The sequence below is a fragment of the Jaculus jaculus genome, chromosome X, assembly GCF_020740685.1.
Source record: "Jaculus jaculus isolate mJacJac1 chromosome X, mJacJac1.mat.Y.cur, whole genome shotgun sequence".
In the NCBI taxonomy this organism is placed as follows: Eukaryota; Metazoa; Chordata; class Mammalia; order Rodentia; family Dipodidae; genus Jaculus; species Jaculus jaculus.
In genome coordinates this window covers 34,726,716-34,746,674 of record NC_059125.1, presented here as the reverse complement: position 1 = coordinate 34,746,674, position 19,959 = coordinate 34,726,716, and the positions used below count along the sequence as shown (strand labels likewise).

Below are 19,959 nucleotides of genomic sequence, written 5' to 3'. Positions count from 1 at the left end.
AGCCTGTTTCTAGCTTACTGGACTCTTCTACAAATTTTTGGTTCCAGCTCACACACAAGTTTCCACATTTGTAGCCATTCTGACAGAAACAAGATGGAAGCTGAAAATAGTTTTAATTTGTATTTCCCTTATGGCTAAAGAGTGTAGAACACTCTTTTAGATGTTTATATGCCATTTGTCTTTCTTCTTTTCAGAACTTTCTATTTAATTATTTATTAATTATTATTTAATTATTGCTTTGATTTTTGGGTTCTTGGCATATTCTGGATAGTAATCCTCTGTTAGCAGACAAAGATTTTCTCCCACTCTGTATGTTGTCTCTTTGCTCTATTCACAATGTCCTTTGCTGTACAAAAGCTTTGTGATTTCATGGGATGCCAGTGGGTTGATTACTATTTTCTGTTTTGTTGAATGTTTTATTGAGTGTAGGAGTACTGTAAAACATGCATTATCTACAGATTCAAAAAGGATCAAGCCACATAGTCCACACTGTCAAATGTGTCAGGCTTGGCATACATGATGGAGATTAATGAAGTATCATGAGAGTAATATAGTTCCTGAAAGTGTTCTACAATTTGGAGTAGGGTCTAAATCACATTAAAAGCAAAGCTGTTCACGTTGGGTAATTTGAATTTCATTGAAGATACATAGTAATTTTAAACCAAATAAATAATAATTTGTTTGTAGAAGATTCCCATTTCCCCAACTTTATTTGTTCCTTCAGTTTTAAGAAATTTTAATTAAAAAAAAACACATATGCATTTTGGAAGTTGTATATTTATCTGAGTAATAATTAAAAATGTATTTCTTTTTTGATTGCTGGGGGTGTATTAAATTTGAAGAAGATAACATCTCCATTTTCAACAATGTAGTTTCTGCCTTGTTCTCTGTATTTTCCAGCAGCCTTGACTGCATTTTCAGAACTTTCCTTTTTAAAATCTTTATATTTTATTATTTCAGGCATAATGAATCCCTTTTCAAAATCTGTGTGAATCTTTCCTGCAGTCTGAGGAGCCTTAGACCCTTTCCTGATGGTCCATGCAAACACTTCATCTGGGCCTGCAGAGAAAAAGTATTCTAGTTGGAGTGTTGCAAACCCAGCCTTAATGATCTTTGGTAAAGCACTTTGTGTCATGTTCACTTCCAGATACTTCATCTCTCCTCAGCACTCATGGTTTCCAAGTCCCCACTAAAAGGAATAACCAAGGCACCTGGGTCCACTCACTTTTTAATTTTTATCAACCATTTGTTTTTATTTCTAATATAGTCTTTTTCAGAGAGATTAACCAAATAGACCATTGGTTTTGAATTAACAAATAAGTGTTTATTCAACACTTCAATTTCTATGTCATCCCAATCATGACAGAAGCGAACAGGTTTCTTTTGGTCTAGCACCCAGGATTTAACTTTGCACATTATATCATATTCAGGTTTTAGTTTTTTTTAATTCCCCTCCCCTCACAGCCACCTCTTCTAGCTTATCTATAAAATGACACAATCGTTGCTTCATCTTTAAGCTGAAGCTGTTCATGTATTATTTCTATATCTAGGATGGGATCTACGTTTCCTTCAACATGTGTGATAGCATCATCTTCAAAAGCATGTGTTAGATGAAAAACCCCATCACAAGCATTAATATGAGATAAAAATGCCCAAGCCCTGCCCATTGTGAGCTCCTTTCACAAGGTCAGTAATAGCCACTACATTTAGAAAAGCAGGAATTTTGCTTTCTGGTTGTGATACTGGCAGAGAAAGTCAAACCTTTCGTCTAGCACAGGTACTGTGCTCTCATTAGGATCTATAGTGCAGAATGGGAAGCTTTCTGCTGAAGCCTGATGATTGGTCAATACATTATAGAAGGTAGACTTCCCAATATTTGGTAATCCCACGATACCAATTTTCAATGATGTTCCAAATCTTCCAATGATTGGGGGTGGGTTAATTCCATCACCACCCTTTTCTCGGGGGCATCGTGTTGGGGGAGGACGATGACACTTGGGGTCCCCTATTATAGGAGCCTGGTCTTGCTGGCAACCCTGATTAATAATTTTATATGCTGAGCAAATTGGGGTTTTATTCAGAAAGTCATTGCCTAAGCCAGTATATTCAAGGGTTTTTCCCTCTAACAGTTTCAGAGTTTTAGGTATGATGTTAAAGTCTCTGATCCATTTGGACATAATTCTTGTGCAACAAGTGTAGAAGAGTTCTTTTTTTTCTGTATCCTCACCAGCATTTATGGTCATTTGTTGTCATGAAGGTAGCCAATCTGACAGGAGATGGAATTTCGATAGTTTTAATCTGCACTTCCCTGATGACTAGGGATGTTGAACATTTTTTTTTTAGATATGCCATCTGTATTTCTTCTGAGAACTCTATTTAATTTCATAGCCCGTTTTTAATTGGCTTGTTTGATTTCTTATTATTTAACTTTTTGAGTTATGTGTATAGCCTAGATATTAATCCTCTATCAAATGTATAGCTGGCAAAAAATTTTTTCCCATTCTGTAGGTTGCCTCTTTGCTTTATTCACAGTGTCCTTTGCCATACAAAATCTTTGTAATTTCATGAGGTCCCAGTGGTTAACCTGTGGTTTTATTGCCTGAGCAATTGGGGTTATATTCAGAAAGTCTTTTCCAAGACCAATATGTTGGAGGGTTTCCCCTACTTTTTCTTCTAGCAGTTTCAGAGCTTCAGGTATGATATTAAGGTCTTTATTCCATTTGGACTTAATTCTTGTACATGGAGAGAGAAAAAGATCTATTATCCTTCTACAGATACATATCCAGTCTTACCAGCACCATTTGCTGAAGAGGCTGTCTTTTCTCCAATGAGTGTTTTTGGCATGTTTGTCGAATATCAGGTGGCTATAGATACCCAAATTTACATCTGGGTCTTCTATTCTGTTCCATTGATCTACATGTCTGATTTTGTGTCAATAATATGCTATTTTTATTACTATTGCTCTGTAGTATGAGAGTAGTATGAGTATGTAGTATGAGAATATGCTTGGGATTATAAATGGCTTGGATTTCAGATTTTTCAACATGCAATGATATTTTGCATTTACATGATGAATGTTAAGTATGGAAACCAAGTTTAGACATGGAATCCATTTGTTTCATATATATATATATATATATATATATATGTGTGTGTGTGTGTGTGTGTGTGTGTGTGTGTGTATGTATATATGTATATATATATATATATATATATATATATGTATATATATATATATCACATAGCCTACAGATAATTTTATACAGTATATAATAATTTTGTATAGAAAACAAGGATTGAGTACAATGAACCACCAGAAAGTAAAGGTACCACTACCTTAACCACTCATTTGGACAATCTATGGTTAACCACAGAATTTATTCCTGACTCTGAATTTATATGCTAATGATGAGCAAACTGCTCTCTCACCACTTTTTCCGCCCCCCCCCTCCTTTTTTCTCTGTGTTGGAGGATAAAACCCAGGACCTTTTGCATGCTAGGGTAATCACTCTGCCACTAAGATACTCCCTCAGCCCAGCAATTTTCTTATGGCTACTCATACATACTTACTAGTCAGAAATAAGCTGAAGTATTGATATAGTGAAAAAGTAATTTGCTAAAATGTATCTGAGTAAGAAGAACAATAGTATGCCAGAATATTGGTTGCCCAAGACAACTTTATCACTACCACTTGTTACAAGGTTAGCTGTGACATCCTCTACTTGTGTTGTCATATCACACCTCAACAATTTTAAAATTTTTGGATTTTTAGAATAGGGACTTGAGCTTGTATTGGAAAAATGTGATTAAAGACAAGTACCTGGGACTCTGTTTCTTGCATTTTGCATTTTCTGAGATAAAGTGATGGAGAAAGCCTATCTTCATAATTTCTTGGAAATCCAGAAGGCTGGAAGTTTTGCTATTTCTCCTAGCATCAATAGTGCTAGTATCAAACATTGACATTTTTGGTGTATGTATCATATGTGTTGTCTACATGTATGTAGTGTATGTGCTGTGTGTGCATGTGGTGTATGCACGTGTTCACATGCACACACACTCTTTCCATACACATAGAGGCTAGAGGAGGACATCAGGTGTCCTCTTCTATCACTCTTCCACCTTATTTCCTTGAGACAGGGTTTCTAAGTGAACCTTAAGCTCACACAGAATTTCAGTAAGATCGACTATGGAACCCCAGTGATCCTCCTATCTCTGCCTTTCTCTGTGCTGGAATTACAGACAAGTGAACTCACAGCTGGTTGTTTAAGTGGGTACTGGTAATTAAACTCAGGTCCTCTTACCCACTGAAGTATCACCCCCTGCTCAATTACTGACATTTTCTAATTATATCATGGAAGGAGAAGCTTATTAATTTATTGCAGTGCATGAAGGAAAGGGGAGTGAATTCTGCACGAAAAATGCCTGAGGGCTTTCTGCCCCCTCTATTTTTAGAAAGGTAGCATTCAGGCTCTGAGAAGGTGATTTCTTTTTAAAAATATTTTTATTTGGAGCTGGAGAGATTGCTCAGTGGTTAAAGGTGCTTGCTTATAAAGCCTGATGGCACGAGTTCGATTTCCCCAGTACCCATATAATGCCAGATGCACAGAGTAACATATGCATCTGGACTTGGTTGGCTGTGGCAGGAGGCCCTGGTGCACCCATACACTCTCTATTTGCCTTTTCCTCCATCTCTCAAATAAATAAAAATATTTTAATAATGTCAGTTATTTGTGATAAGAGGGACTATGGGAATTTTTAAATTATTTGTGATAAGAGGGACCATAGGCCTCTTACTGCTGTAAACAAACCCCAAATGCTTGTGTCAGTTTGTGCATCTGGCTTTAAGTATGTACTGGTGAATTGAACCTAGGCCAGCAGTCTTTGCAAGCAAGCACCTTTAACTGTTGAGTCATCTCCCTAGCCCAGAAGGTGATCTCTTAACATGGGTCCCTGAGTGCCAATTGCCTTGCAAATTGATCTGGAATTTGGCAAGAGACAGAAGGGCTAAGGTATTCTCTCTCTGGTAGATAACACAAGCAATCTGTCACAATGTAGGTTACCTCAGACACCTGATTTCATGGTCACTATTAAAGACATGTCTCTGCTGAGTATGGTGGTGTACACTTTTAATTCCAGTACTCAGGAGGCTGATGTAGGAGGATCACCATGAGTTTGAGGATAGCTACTTTACAGAGTCAATTCCAGGTCAGTCTGGGAGTAGAGTTAGACCCTTTCGCAAAAAAAAAAAAAAAAAAGACATGTCTACAAGGGCTCATTATTACAAAGTACTTGAAATCAGTTTTACCCAGATAATCTCTCTCATTAACACAAGAAGCCCATCCATTCCGAGTACTTGGTGACTGATCATTTTATACAGTAAATGTGGAATAACAGAAAATATTCCACCTTTAGTCACATAACTACCAACCTTAATTTTCATGTTGGGATGAGAAGTTACTGCTTCAAAGAGCATTATTTTCAAGTCCTGTGTGCCTAATGGTTGATAAAGCCAGATTGTGCTGTAAGGCTAACAAACCCCTGAAAAAGCACATTCAAAGCCAGATGTGGTAGTGCTTATCTATAATCTCAGCATGAGATGTTGAGACAGAAGGATCAGGATCCTTTGCTATATAGAAAGTTTGAGAACACTTGGGTTCCAGAAGATCCTGTTTAAAAAAAAAAAAATCAAACCAAAAGAAAGCGCACTCAAGTGGAAATGTTCTACAATTTTTAGAAATAGTTGCAAAATTTTTTAAATAAAGACCATTGGATTTTATACTTATTTTTGTGGTTCTGGGAAATGAAATAAGGGGCTGCTGGCTCACGCACACTAGCCAAGTGTTCTACCACCAAGTTATATTCCAAACAGTGAATTATATACTAAAAAGGGGAGAATTTTGTGGTCTGTGAATTCTATTTTAGGAAGGCTTTTTGGAGAAGGCAGAATTTATTTATTTTTATTAAGAACACTCTTAGCTGAGTGTGGTGGTACACACCTTTGGGAGGCTGAGCAAGGAGGACTGCTGTGAGTTCGAGGCCAGCCTGAGCCTACATAGTAAATTCCAGTTCAGCTTGAACTAGAGAGAGAGAGAGACCCTACTTTGAAAACCAAAAGAAAAAGACAGAGAGAGAAAGCAGTTTTTTTTTTTTTTTTTTTTTTTGGTTTTTCGAGGTAGTTTCTCATTCTAGCCCAGGGTGACCTGGAATTCACTATGGAGTCTCAGGGTGGCCTCAAGTTCAATCCTCCTACCTCTGCCTCCCAAGTGCTGGGATTAAAGGCTTGAGCCACCATGCCCTGTGAAAAAGCTGTTTTAAAGTGAAATTTTTTATATTAAAAAAAAAGGCTGGAGAGATGGATTAGCAGTTAAGGCATTAAAGCAGTTAAGGACCCAGGTCCAATTCCCCAGTATCCACGTAAGCCAGATGCACATGTGCATCTGGAATTCATTTGCATTAGCTAGAGGTCCTAGTGTGCCCAGTTATTTTTTTTATCTGCACCCCTCTCTTAAATGAATAAATAAAACATTTTAAATAAAAAAGAATACTCATAACTAAGAGTCCCTAAGGATTTTGGCTCTTCACTGCTATAGGCAGTAGCAAAATACTTTTGCTGTTTCAGTGGCTGAACAGCCTGACAACCTCTCCTGGGGGCACCAAAGTCTGAGCCCTGAACTCAAAAGTCAGTTTTGCCTAATCCTAACTATGTATCTTTGGAGATTTCTTGGCACCTACCTCATGGCATGCAAGTCTTCAGACTATTTCATAAACAACAAGAACCAGACCATGATGCCTGTTATTAGGGTGCAGTCCAACAGAAGTGGGGATCTCAGTGAACAGAGGTCTCTTGGTCCCCAGCATGCCCCATCTCCTTACATGCTCACTACATGCTGAACACTAGACACTTTAGGATCCTTAGAGGCTGCCCCCAAGCCTTTGCACCTAAATTTTGTCCACTTTAAACACTGAAGGACAATTAGTACTCACACCTCGGATTTTGCTCTTTCTCATTTCTTCATTATAATTTCTAGGCTCTTCTCCCTAACCCAGCATAGATTTTTAAATTGAGCTGATGCTCAGGAGACACTACCTGCTATCATTCTACAGGTATAAATGGCCAACTGTTAGGCTTATCAGGTATTAAACTTTAATATAACTTGGGTCTTCCTGATCTCCACTGTTAGTGTACATTCTATTTCTTTGTCAGACTACATTATTCAAGTTATAGAAGTTTTCTATATTTTACAAATTTGGGGGGAAATTCTTCCCTGTAAAAACTCCTGTTTCTTAGCTTTGTGTTTTCTGAAACTATATTAATTCTATTTTTGAGGTAGTGTCTCACTCTAGCCAACGCTGACCAGGAACTCACTCTGTTTAAAGATCCTGCTGGCCTTGAACTCAGTTATTCTCTTACCTCAGCCTAACCAAGCACTAGGATTAAACGTATGTACCACCATACCCAGCTTGATTCTATTTTTTTGTGCCAAGAAGAAATCCTGCTGGCCAGGACAAGTGGGCGTGCCTACCACTAATCATCATTGCATTTCCATCAATTCTATTATCACTTGGTCAAGGTTCTGATAGGGTTATCTCCAGGAATTTTAATGGTTTTGCGGGGATCTACTTTAAAAACATGTATTTGATGGTGGCATATGCATCTGGAGTTCATGTTCAGTGGCTAGAGGCCTCTCTCTCTCTCATAAGTAAATAAATGGGCATGTGTGGGAAGGAGCACAGCGCCAGAAGTTCCTCCCAGGGTGCCCACTATCCCAGCCATAGTCTGAAGGACCCTAGGGGTCTGGACTGCTCTTGAATTGTCCCACCCCCTAGGGTTACATGGTATTGGGCCAGAGTGGCCAATATGGCCATGTGATGAGAGGATGGTCACATGATTCTAACAATTTTTTTTTTTGTCAGAATATGAGAGGACAGTGTGTGTGCAACCTTGCTCTGCAAACACAAGGTGGGATTAGCGCCAATTTCCTAGTGCTGTTTTACATACCAGAATCCTGTTAGATACCCACGTTCATTGCAAAACAGTGATGGAAAAATGTCACTATGTGACCTATAAAGTGCAGGCGAGCTGGGACAGATGATTCCTGGATGAGAATTGAAAGAAGTTGCAGACAAGCTGAGGATTGAACCCTAGTTGAGATTTCAAGCAGTTACAGCATGTTTCTGCTGGCAGAGCCATGGAAGAAGGAAGACTTTAGAAAGGACTCAAGCTGACGTGACTGGCAGGCATGTTCAAACTAGTTAATGAGTATGAATAACCTTTAATGAAAGAGCACTATGCCCTTGGCTAGTAGGAGTGAGTTAAAAGCCGTAATTACTTCTCCTAGACCTAAAGGGAAAGGGCAGAAGCAGTTCCCAATCCTGGGAAGAGAAATGTGCAATGAAACCTTCCTTCCAGGGCTCTACAGGCTTCCTGATCTCAGCATGGGCCTTCCACTGGCATATTGGTTTTATTTTGTTTCTGGAGACAGGACCTCACTATATATCCCAGCCTTACCTCAAAACTTTCCATCCTCCTGCTTCTGCCTGTCCCCACAGCTGGGATTCCAAAATTATGTACTATAAGGTCCTACCACTAACACACACTATCTGCAAGCCTGAGGACAACAGAGCCTTTAAAGGAAGTTTTTGGGTCCCTCTAGCAAAGCCTTGAACAAGTAGAGGAGATGAGAAGGAATCACTATCCTGAAGCCCATCTCCATTACTAGATACTAGATACTCTTACATAGCACTACACTAATTCCCTTTCTGAGCCTCTGCTGGAAGAAGGGTGGGCCAATCCCTTGTTTTGTAAATAAAATTGTAAGGGGCGTTGTCATGCTCACTTATTTAAATAACATAAAATAAAAATGTATTTGAGAGACAATGAGAGCTCTCATTTAAGACAGAATGAGAGGTAAGAAAGGAGGGGGGAGAGAGAGAGAGATAGAGAGAGAGAGATGATGCCCAAGGTTGTCCTCTGACTTCCACATGTGTATTATGACATGTGTTCCCATGCACACATACATATATACACACAACACCCCTAACCACCAAAAAGCTATCTGGGATAACACTCTCATTAGAACTGTTTTAATGTCAATTTTCTATGTGAGTCTTGCTTATATCAAGGAAAATAAATTTTTAGCTTAGCTAGAAATAACTTGCATCAGTGTTTATTTAAAGTACAATAGCTTAACTGTATTCTGAAGCTCATAATGTTCTAATGGCTAGTAACCATTTAAGCTTCTTTCCATGGTTAGTTCCACTTGGCACTGACAAGAGAGGGATTTCTTAAAGATAAAGGACATCTTAAAGATAAAGGACATCCATGTGGGAACTGTTTGTTTGCTATTTTCACCTGGTTCCACAGGTTTAAAAAAACTGGTTGGTTTTAGTACATTTATTTACTGAGCTTATAGAACTGAACAAAACACCAGCAAGCAATCAGACTCTTCAACAAAAATGTATTTCACATTAAACAGAATGTACACATCATGCAGGCGAGGCATCACCATGGTCAAAATGGTGCTGTGAGGTACAATGGATCATAACAAAACAGATATACCTAGCAAAATAAAGCTATAAGAAAGATGGCCAGGCATTTTTGGAAGTCAGATCATGCTATCATTTTCTGTGTGCTTGCCATAGAAGAGATATACCCTTTGAGATTCACCAAGATAAATAGCATAGCATTCTTAGAGATATTTATTTAATATATACACAAAACATACATTTTCCAAGATTAATAAATTTTTAAACTTTAGCTGACTTTAAAAGCACAGGAATACGATTATGATTGAGACTTCTTTATAAATCCTGGTTGCAAACTTCTCTCAGAATTATGTATCTTTCCAAACCCTTTAAAGTACAACTCAAAACAAAAAAGTTTCAAAACAAGCCAATTATATTTTGAAAGACATATTTCACCACAAAAAATGAAATTTTAAAAATATAGCATTCATTATGTGGCATAAAATGTATGGAGATATATATATATATATATGTATGTATGTATGTATGTATGTATGTATGTATGTATGTATTCTAGTGTCATTTTTCCTCATTCAGAGTTTTTAGTGTTAAAGTCTATTAAAGTGACATACTGGGACCAATTTGGGGTCCCCTTTGTTCAAATTACTGTGACATTTTCTATCTGTTTTTATTATAGTTGGGTAAACATAGGAACAGAGAGACAGGAAGTCCCAAGATCCATCAGAAAACCAATAGTAACAACATTAAAACCAACCACTTGCATGAAGCTCTCAATTCACTCAGTTGGAAAAGCCACTCAATGGTTTGGAGTGACTACAGTTTGGAGATATGAAGATGTGACATGAAAGGTTCTTTGCTAGACTCATGAAAAGTTGTCCATATACACAAGAATATGTATGAGGAAAAAAGTCATTACTATTTTTTAATTCTTCCCCATTCAACAAAATTTCTTTAATTCCAAAAGGGTCAAGATGACCAAAGCATTTGCAGGTGGCAAAGCTCAATAACAATAAGACGGTTTGATAGTATTTTCCAACAGAGAAACCCCAGTGAGAGAGAAAAAAGATACATATCTTCTCCAAAAAGAGTCAGAAAGATACAAGTACATGTTCAAGTAGAGTTTGGGTAAATAGATTTTATAGGAAGAGACATCTAAATGTCTATGTGCTCCAACTTTGGAAATGAGAATGGTCCTACAGGGAAATTCCCGGCCAGCATCACTCAGGTTATTTATAGGATCACTAAGATAATGGAGAAGAACAGGAAGCCCTTTAAGCAGCAGGTGAAGCTCAGAAATAGAACCATAAAATGAAACTTTGCTAAAGCCCAACAATGCAAAAGTCTCAAGGTTTCTACCAAGAGAGGCCAGTGTTTGGCAAACTACATAGGAAGACAGTTACACTCAGATATAATAATTTGGAATCCAGTAGTTAAGGGCAACAGAAGCTTCTTCAGGTGGCTAGTAGCTCAGATTTGAATACTGGCAGGTTCAAAGGTGCTCCAAACACCACCTATGTCAAATCAAAAACAAAACCAGGTGAAATCAATGCAGAAACTATCAGAACAGATGGTTGGCTTAAGAGGCCAGATACTGCCTGTGTTGAGGCAACCTTGAATTTTAACTTTACTCTCTTATCTAGGTGTCTTCTTGACTCCTCCCAACCATCAACCCTGCTACAAGCAGGGCAGCAGGACAGGAAAATAGCCCACCTCCCTTAGATACTTTGAAGAACCCTCAGAGGCCTGATATATTTCCCACTCTCTCATCCTCTGACAGTTCTGTCATATAGTGTATGTCCAGACACACTCTTTTTCCCCAGAAACCGATGAGACATACCTTGCTTGGTTCTTTGTATTTTGTAGTTAGTAATTGTATTTTCCTGGCTTACAAGGCATTTCTCAACAGAGGTACTGTAACACTTTGAGTAGGATCATTCTTTTGGGAATTCAACTTTTTCTCATATGAAACTTGTCTCAAACCTGAAGATTTTAGAACTGTGAAGAACAGTTCTCCATGGGAAAGGAGTGCATAGCTTTAAGAAGGACTTATATGATGCCAGAAGGAAAGGTAGGGACACCTATGTAGATAGCCAGATTTTCTGTCTTTGCATCCAAGCATGCAGGTGGGGCTAAATGTCTCAAGCCTTTTGAATGTTCCCAGTCATTGTGACAATAAAGGGGACGTTGCCACCTTTGGGTGAGAAGGATTTGAAAAGCTTGTCTATATCATATATGAAAATATATTAGCAGTGTGAATAAAGTGATCAAGAATTTTTTGTAACTTAATGAATGGATTTTTTTGTTTATTTTTGTTTATTTATTTGACAGCGACAGACACATAGAGAAAGAGGGAGGGAGGGAGGGGGAGAGAGAGAGAGAGAGAGGGAAAATGAGAATGGACATGTCAGGGCTTCCAGCCACTAGTGTTTCATGTATTCAAAGAAACAGCTGCTATTCCATGCCAAGGGTATAGCTCACTTTCAAAGTTGCTGGGGATATGAGCTAGGGATGTAGCTCAGTTGGTAGACTGATTGCCTAGCATGCAAGCTGCCCTGGGTTCCATCCCTAGCACCTAATGAAACTAGGTGTGATAAGCAGTTCACGCCTGTAATTACAACATGCAGTAGTTGGAGGCAGTAAGATCAGAAGGCCAAGGTCATCAGTGGCTATACAGTATGTTTGATGCTAGCATTTGATACATAAGACTGTTAAAAAAAAAAAAAGAAAATAAAAGTGGTCTCCAGGTACCATTCAGAGAACTGAATATGTAGGGCTCTATAGCTCACCAAAAAACGTATGTGACCTCTTAATCCTGTTAACCTTGAGAAATAAAAAAGATTGGACTAAATCAGTTTAGGCATTAAATTTGTTAGAGAAGTACAGTATCTTAAAAAATAGAGTGATGGAATACTGAGAGTGTAGAAATACTTTTAAGATGGCAGGAGCAAAAGGAACTTTTAACTTATCAAAGGATTTGGTTTGCATCACTAATTATGTTTTCATCATTCAAAAACAAGTCCTGGGCTGGAGAAATGAATTAGCAGTTAAGGCACTTGTCTACAAAGCCAAAGGACCCAGGTTTGATTTCCCAGAACCCATACAAACTAGCTGCACAAAGTGGTACATGTGTCTGTAGTTTGTCCGCAGTAGCTGGAGGCCCTGGTACACCCATTATCTATCTGCTTCTCTCTCACACACAAAAAGCCTCAAATTGAAGAAAATCAAATGTGAAATGTGTACATATAAGTGCACATAACTGCAGAGTTCATACAACTGGTAGATATTTTCAAATGAGAGGGGCTGGCGGAAGAGTTCAGTGGGAGAACATGAGCTTAGTATGTGCTAATCCACCTAAATTCCTATGTAGTACAGCACATTCCATCATATAATTGTGCTTATATTTTCAAGTAAAATTGGCCATCCAGGAGACTGGATGGTATTTATCCTGTCATCTCACACCCAGTGGGGAAGTAATGGATTTAGAGCATCATTAAAAGACTACAGACCTTAACCTGTTGTGGTGGCTTACAACCCTCACACCTTGGCAGGTTTAGGCTGGAAGGATTTCTGTGAGTTTGAGGCTAACCTGAGCTACATAGGAAATATCATGCCAGCTTGTGACAAAAAGTGGGACCCCCTTCTCAAAGCAAAAACAAAAACAAAAATAACCACACCATACCTTTCATTAAAGGGATGTTGTCTCTGTCAACAGAAAGTGTTCAAAGTGGTTTCTTGTCCAGGACTGTTAAATCCTTCGATGAGGTTTTTGTTACAATCATCCAGGCTGAGGTTTTCACTGGATTTCTTGGGAAACATAGGAGGACCAGTGAAATCTAAGATATCTTGAAGCGCTCGGGCATTACCAGTTCCATTTTGGTCTAGAGATAGCCCAGGGATCATTTCACTCACGGGTGAAAATTCTGGGATGGAGATGAGCTCTTCTTTGGAAACAGGACTAGAAGAAATGAGAGAAACAGAGAATGAGAGACAGAGAGGAGAAAGAACATGAGAACTAAACATGATCTGTTAATATGTTTCATTCGATTCGTAAGGTTTTGATATGCTACTTTTCTGGGAGAAGGTGGCTTTACAAAACCTATGTGTGAGTTTAAATCTGGGGAGCTGATGGACACAGGGCCCTGTGGATGATATAAAGGGAAGTAGTCAGGGACATGAAGGCAATATCACACTACCCAAGAGATGAAAGGAAAACATCTGCACACACCCACTACCCCTTCCTATAGAGAAACAGGTCCACCCAAAGCTTTTATGATGGTACATTCAAATAACAAGCAAGTACTAAAAAATTGCAGTGAGTTAACTGACACTGGGGCTCCTGCTGTTGCCTTTCCAGCAGTGTTGTGCTAGGTGAGCTGCTTTTCCTGCCCCCTGGCCTCAGTTTCCTTTCTTATAGAATGGGAATACGATTCACTTATCACTCCAATGGCTCCTGTGAATTTTAAGGGCCACCATGCTGTGAAAAGGTCATAGAGAGCCACATGTTAAGGCTAGAGTTTGAGAAAATCACTAACAGGGACACCAACTGTCACCCTAGGCACCTACAGAGACAATCTTATCCACTATCTCCTTTCTAAAGTCAGGCTTTTTTTGGAAACAGTTGAAGAGAGCAATTTTATTTTATTTTTCAAGTACACAGGTGAACTGCAAGTTCAGAAAAGAAAACCTACTATAAAATAAGTTCTGTTGGTCTGGAGCAGTTAAGACACTTGACTGCAAAGTCAAGGGACCCAGGTTCAATTCCCCAGGACTCACGTAAGCCATATGCACAGGTTCAGTCAGGCTTTTGATTCATGCTAACTTATCCACCTTGTTCTTTATCTTTCTTCTCTCTAGAAATGGAAGGACTTTTACTGATGCTGCCTACCATAGACCTAGCAAACAAAATCCAGACCCAGAAGAGTAGTGAGTGGATTGGGAATTAAGAGCCTGTTATCACCAGGAGTTTCTAAATGGCCACAGTAAGGCTGCTTCCAGGCTGAAAGACACTTCTTCTGTAATGACATCTTGGAGAAAAATCTAGAAGAATCAGCTAAAGTGTAGTTCAAATGATTTACCTTCCTCTCATCTAAGCTCAGATAGGGCACAGCAGCTGACCTAACACCTCTTCTGGTATATGAAGCCTGGGAAAACTGTCTAATTAAGTAGAAACATCTGGCCCATCTCACCTTTCTCCATTTCATTTCCCTAAATTAGATTCCTCAAGAGCACAGGGGAAAGCCAGACATGGTGGTACATGCCTGCTTCCAATACTGAGGAATCAAGAGTTCTAGGTCAGTCTCAACTACATAGCAAGTTCCACCCCAGCCTGGGCCACAAAGAGACCCTGTATCAAAACAACAAACAGAGAAACAAATAGCATAGGGAAAAGAATGCAATCATAATGACTCAGGGAATCATATCTCTATAAGGGAGAACTCAGTGTACAAAATCCATTCAGTTTTTTGAAGCCTGACCAGTGGTTCCTTGTCTTGCCCTCCTCTCTACCAACCCAAATACACAAAAGAATAACTACACTTGTCTCAATATAGGGGGTGGGCATACATTGTGTTAAACCTTAAAACTGCCTAAGTTGTTCTCTGCTGAGGGCAGAATGGCAGAAGTCAGAGAAAAGCTACCATGATGGTGGTACTGAGGTACAAGGAGAGCCCAAAAAAGGGATTGGGGGGCTTTTCTATCAGTATACACAGTATATGCTCTGCTGGTGATAAGGCTATTGGGCTTTAAATTTTTATATATCAGGCTCAAGCCATGTGTACATATGTATGTATATATGGTTAGATGGATAGATAAATAGACAGACCAGAAGTACCCTGCGTGGATGGAGAAATATTTACCCTAAATCCATTGGTAAATCCCAATGCCAGAATTGGGATACCCCCCCCCCCAGTGTATTGGGGTCAGGGAAGCCCATGAGTCCCCCCCCCAATTCAGGCCATTGCCAAAACACTTGGTTACCCATCAGAACTAAATGGTGAGATCCTACTGCTGAAGATACATGGACCGTGGTCACAGGACATTGAGAGATCATGATGGCCCTGAAATGGAAACAAACTCCCTGCCAGCCACTATGCAAGCTTCTGGGAGATAAACATCACCAATAGTGTGAATAAGCAGTAGATCCTGCAAGCTACCAAATCAACCAGTTAGGGAAGATGTACCCACTGGCACAATAGTGGAACATCGGATATGGGGGTAATCAACTGCTCTATGCCTGGATATGAGATCTGTTCTGTAGTTCATACCCAGTACTGAAAACCAAGTCAGATGCCTATGGATTGGAAAGTCATAGACCCTAGAGGGAAGATTTCATTCTTCTTTGGCCAACAAGAGAGGGTATGCCTATCAAAAAGTCTTCTGGCGCTGTGGAGTGGCTCCACGTGGGCCGGCTTGCTGGCGCTGGCAGCGTGTTCCTGCTGGAGCCGGAGCTCCCTGGCTCGGCGCTGCGCTCGCTCTGGAGCTCGCTGCGGCTGGGGCCCGCGCCCATACCGCTGGGATCTCTCTCCCCCTAGGGCCGGTTGGCGGCCTTCTGGGATGCGCTGATTGTGCAGCCCGCCCGGCGCTGGTGCTGCATGACTGTGGGAGTGAACGTGTGTGTCGATGTGGTGCTGTCAGGCGTGAAGCTCTTGCAGGCTCTTGGCCTGAGTCCTGGGAGTGGAAGAGATCATGCCATTCTGCATTCAAGAAGTGACCTGGAGGGGCTGGAGAGATGGCTTAGCAGTTAAGCGCTTGCCTGTGAAGCCTAAGGCCCCTGGTCCAAGGCTCGATTCCCCAGGACCCACTTAAAGCCAGATGCACAAGGGGGCGCACGTGTCTGGAGTTCATTTGCAGGGGCTGGAGGCCCTGGCGCGCCCTCTCTCTGCCTCTTTCTCTGTCGCTCTCAAATAAATAAATAAACAAATAAATTAAAATAAGATAAACAAAAAAGATTTAATTAAAAAAAAAAGAAGTGACCTGGAGGAAACCTTCATTCACTTCACGGGGAAGGGAGCAGCTGCTGAGCACTTCTTCAGCCACAAGGAAGCCTTTCATGACATTGCCCAGGTGGCTCAGAGTTCCCAGGAGCCCAGCACTATGTAGGAGGAAATGCAGCTTTAATTGGGCAAAAATTTGCAGCCAACTCAGATTTAAAGGTTCTTCTCTGTGGTCCAATTGGTCCAAAGCTACATGAACTTCTGGATGACAATGTATTTGTTCCACCAGAGTCACTGCAGGAAGCCGATGAGTTCCACCTCATGCTGGAGTACCAAGCAGGTTGTGACCTCCATTTCTGACATCACCACTGGTATTCCAGTTCACCTAGAGCTGGCCAGTATGACCAACAGGGAGCTCATGAGCAGCATTGTGCATCAGCAGGTCTTTCCTGCAGTGACTTCTGTTGGGCTGAATGAGCAGGAGCTGCTATTTCTCAGCTAGTCAGCATGGGGACCTCATGGTTCTCTCTCCTCCTGGAATGGCGTTCCTGACATGGGCATGGTCAGGGACATTCTCTTCTGGATCTTGAAAGAACATGGGAGGAGTAAAAGCAGAGCCTCGGACCTCACCAGGATCCACTTCCACACACTGGTCTACCACATCCTGACAACTGTGGATGGGCACTGGGCCAACCAGCTTGCAGCGGTAGCTGCAGGAGCTCGAGTGGCCAGGACACAAGCCTGTGCCACCAAAACTATAGATGCCAGGCGGGTGTCCTTGTGGGCACCCCAAGAGTTCATGACTTCTCATTCAGAGGCAGGCTCCAGGATTGTATTCAACCCAAACAAGCCAGTGGTGGAATGGCACAGGGAGGGGATGATATCCTTCCACTTCACGCCAGTGTTGGCGTGCAAAGACCCAGTTTGAACTGTGGGCCTTGGCAATGCCATTTCAGCAGAAAGACTCTTCTATTCAGAAGTGCACCCTGATTATTAGGGAAGGTTGGGGACTTCTTGTTTGTTTTGTTTTTTTGAGGAAGAACTAGCCAACTCAAGTATTTCAGGAAAAAGTTTGAAAATAGGCTTGTGGGTGTCAGAACAGTTCCTAGATCTAACTGGAAGACAGCCAAAGAAATAACAGCAGATCTAACTGTATAGATACATTCCCGCCTGCTGGCGATTGCATAAAAATATTTCAAGTTTTAATTTTTGCAAGAAGATGGAGGTAGACACTGAGGAGGTTCAAAATTCACCAAAACAGAAAATTAGAGACTTCTAAGCGATAAATACTAAAGGTCACATAACATGTCCTCCAAGACTCAGAGAACATTGTAGAAGAAGGAATGAAAGAATCTAAGAGCCATGGAGTGGGAAGGTTTACTCTCTGAGGACCATCCCCACAGATTGGTGCATTCATGACACCACAGTGATTACTGATAACTCCACTAAGGAAGACCTCAGTGGAATGTGGGTGGGTAACAGGAACATAAGAGTGTAGCTCCATGGGAGTATGACAAAATTGCAATATGTTCATATATTAAAGTTCTCAATAAAAAGATCATTGCTTTATTCCCATACAAATTAGTCCTTTTGTCTGAGATTTTTCACATGATCTATCTGCAAACATACCATTTTAAGAATTCCTTAGGGTTTCAGTGTTTAAGAGCAAATTAGCTCTTTTTTAAATTTTTTTTTTAAACAATTTTTTAAAAATTATTTATTTATTTATTTGAGAGCGACAGACACAGAGAGAAAGACAGATAGTGGGAGAGAGAGAGAATGGGCGCTCCAGAGCTTCTAGCCTCTGCAAACGAACTCCAGACATGTGTGCCCCCTTGTGCATCTGGCTAACGTGGGGCCTGGGGAACCCAGCCTCGAACCGGGGTCCTTAGGCTTCACAGGCAAGTGCTTAATCGCTAAGCCATCTCTCCAGCCCCAAATTAGTTCTTTTGTCAAGTCTCTAATAATAAGGATCTTTGTCATTGTTGGTTTGTGGTAGGATCTTGCTATGTAGTCCATGTTGGCCATGAACTTGTAATCCTCCTGCCTGAGCCTCCTGAAGGCTGGAATGAAAAGCATGAGCCACCATTTCCAGCACTGAGTAATGTTTACTTACATATGAGACTACATGTAGCATTTCCTATTGGTGGTTCAGCAGATCCTTTTACTTGAAGGTGTACTCATCCCTCAGATTCAGAGAGCTGGATTCCAAAGATGCAAAGTTTTGCTACCCTTTCTCTTAAGAACTCCTTTAAAACGACAGAACCCCTATGGCCACAGTTAGTCTTGCATCTCCCATCCTGGAATACCTAGAGTCAATACCTGTTGAATATAGTAGACAAAAGCCACTCTCCTTGTCTCAATTGGATGAATTCTTAGAAGAAAATTCCCCCTCCTGAGTTCCTGTGAGATTGTCTTTGAACACATCCTTGATTAATGCCTTCTCTCTGTCCCTCGTATTCCTCCCAAGAAACTTTAGAGTTCTTCCCAAGTAAGTAACATGTCAAGAAATCCTGTCTCATATTGCCTCTCCCCCACAATGCTGCCCCCACAATGCATGACTCACAATCCCATCCACAATGGGGATGACTTGCATCCCCAATGAGGAGGGCCTCTTCAGAAAAGGGGCAGAGAGGAGGAAAAGGATGATACCAACATGTGGTATTTATATACTAAGTATGTCCATAACTAATAAAAATAAATTAAAAACAAACAAACAAGAAATCCTGTCTCAGCAGACCTTGAGGATACTCAACACCTACCAAAGCAGAGATCCAGAGGCTCCTAAGAGCTCATCACTAAAATAGACCTAAAAATCACCCACCATGGCTCAGGGAATTCTGTGGAAGAGGACTGGAAAGATTGTAAGAGCCACAAGTTGAGACACCATGCCTAGAGGCATTGCTTTAAACTCAAAATAACTGACTGCTGCTCCCACAATGCATAAACCACAACCCACAGGAAATACCTGCAACACCACTGAGGAGTATCCCTAATGGAATGGGGACAGGGACGAGGGGAAAGGGGGTACCAACACATGGTGTATACATATGAAATACATTGATAATAGTAATAATAACAATAATAATGATAAACATAAAAAAGAAACATGTAATTCTGATGGGGTTGTCTTTTTATGTGACTTGGTGCATCTCTCTTGCAGCTTTCAAAATTCTTTCTTTGCTCTGTATACTTAGTGTTTTAATTATGATAAATGTGGGGAGGTGTTTTTCTGTTCATTTCTGTTTGGCAACTTAAATGTGGATGTATGTGGATAGCCCTCTCCTTCCTTAGGGGACTTTCCATTATTTCACTAAATATTTTTACTGTGGCCAGGCATGGTAGTACATGCCTTCAATTCCAGCACTTGGGAGGCAGAGGTAGGAGGATTGCCCTGAGTTAAAGGCCACCCTGAAACTACATAGTGAATTCCAGGTCATCCTTGGCTAGAGCGAGACACTACTTTGCAAAACCAAAATAAATAAATAAATAAAATTAAAACCATCAAACAACAATAAAAAAGAAATCCTGTCTCAAGTTC

At 40.4% G+C, this 19,959-nt stretch overlaps 1 protein-coding gene and 2 pseudogenes across 3 annotated transcripts in view; 1 reads left to right on the top strand and 2 right to left on the bottom strand.

Annotated features, from left to right (window-relative positions):
• Positions 1-793: 793 nt before the first annotated feature.
• LOC101608663 lies at positions 794-2,177 on the bottom strand (annotated as a pseudogene).
• Positions 2,178-9,441: 7,264 nt separating this feature from the next.
• Positions 9,442-19,959, bottom strand: part of Map7d2 (MAP7 domain containing 2) — a 171,844-nt gene continuing 161,326 nt past the window's right edge. For all 3 annotated transcript variants that reach the window (XM_045140357.1, XM_045140355.1, XM_045140356.1), the window contains 2 exons: positions 13,166-13,441; positions 9,442-10,997 (listed from right to left, as the gene is read on the bottom strand). In XM_045140357.1, the coding sequence (XP_044996292.1) occupies positions 13,192-13,441 (250 nt within the window). In that variant the 3' untranslated portion in view covers positions 9,442-10,997; positions 13,166-13,191. The remainder of the gene's footprint in view (positions 10,998-13,165; positions 13,442-19,959) is intronic.
• LOC123456630 lies at positions 15,778-17,429 on the top strand (annotated as a pseudogene).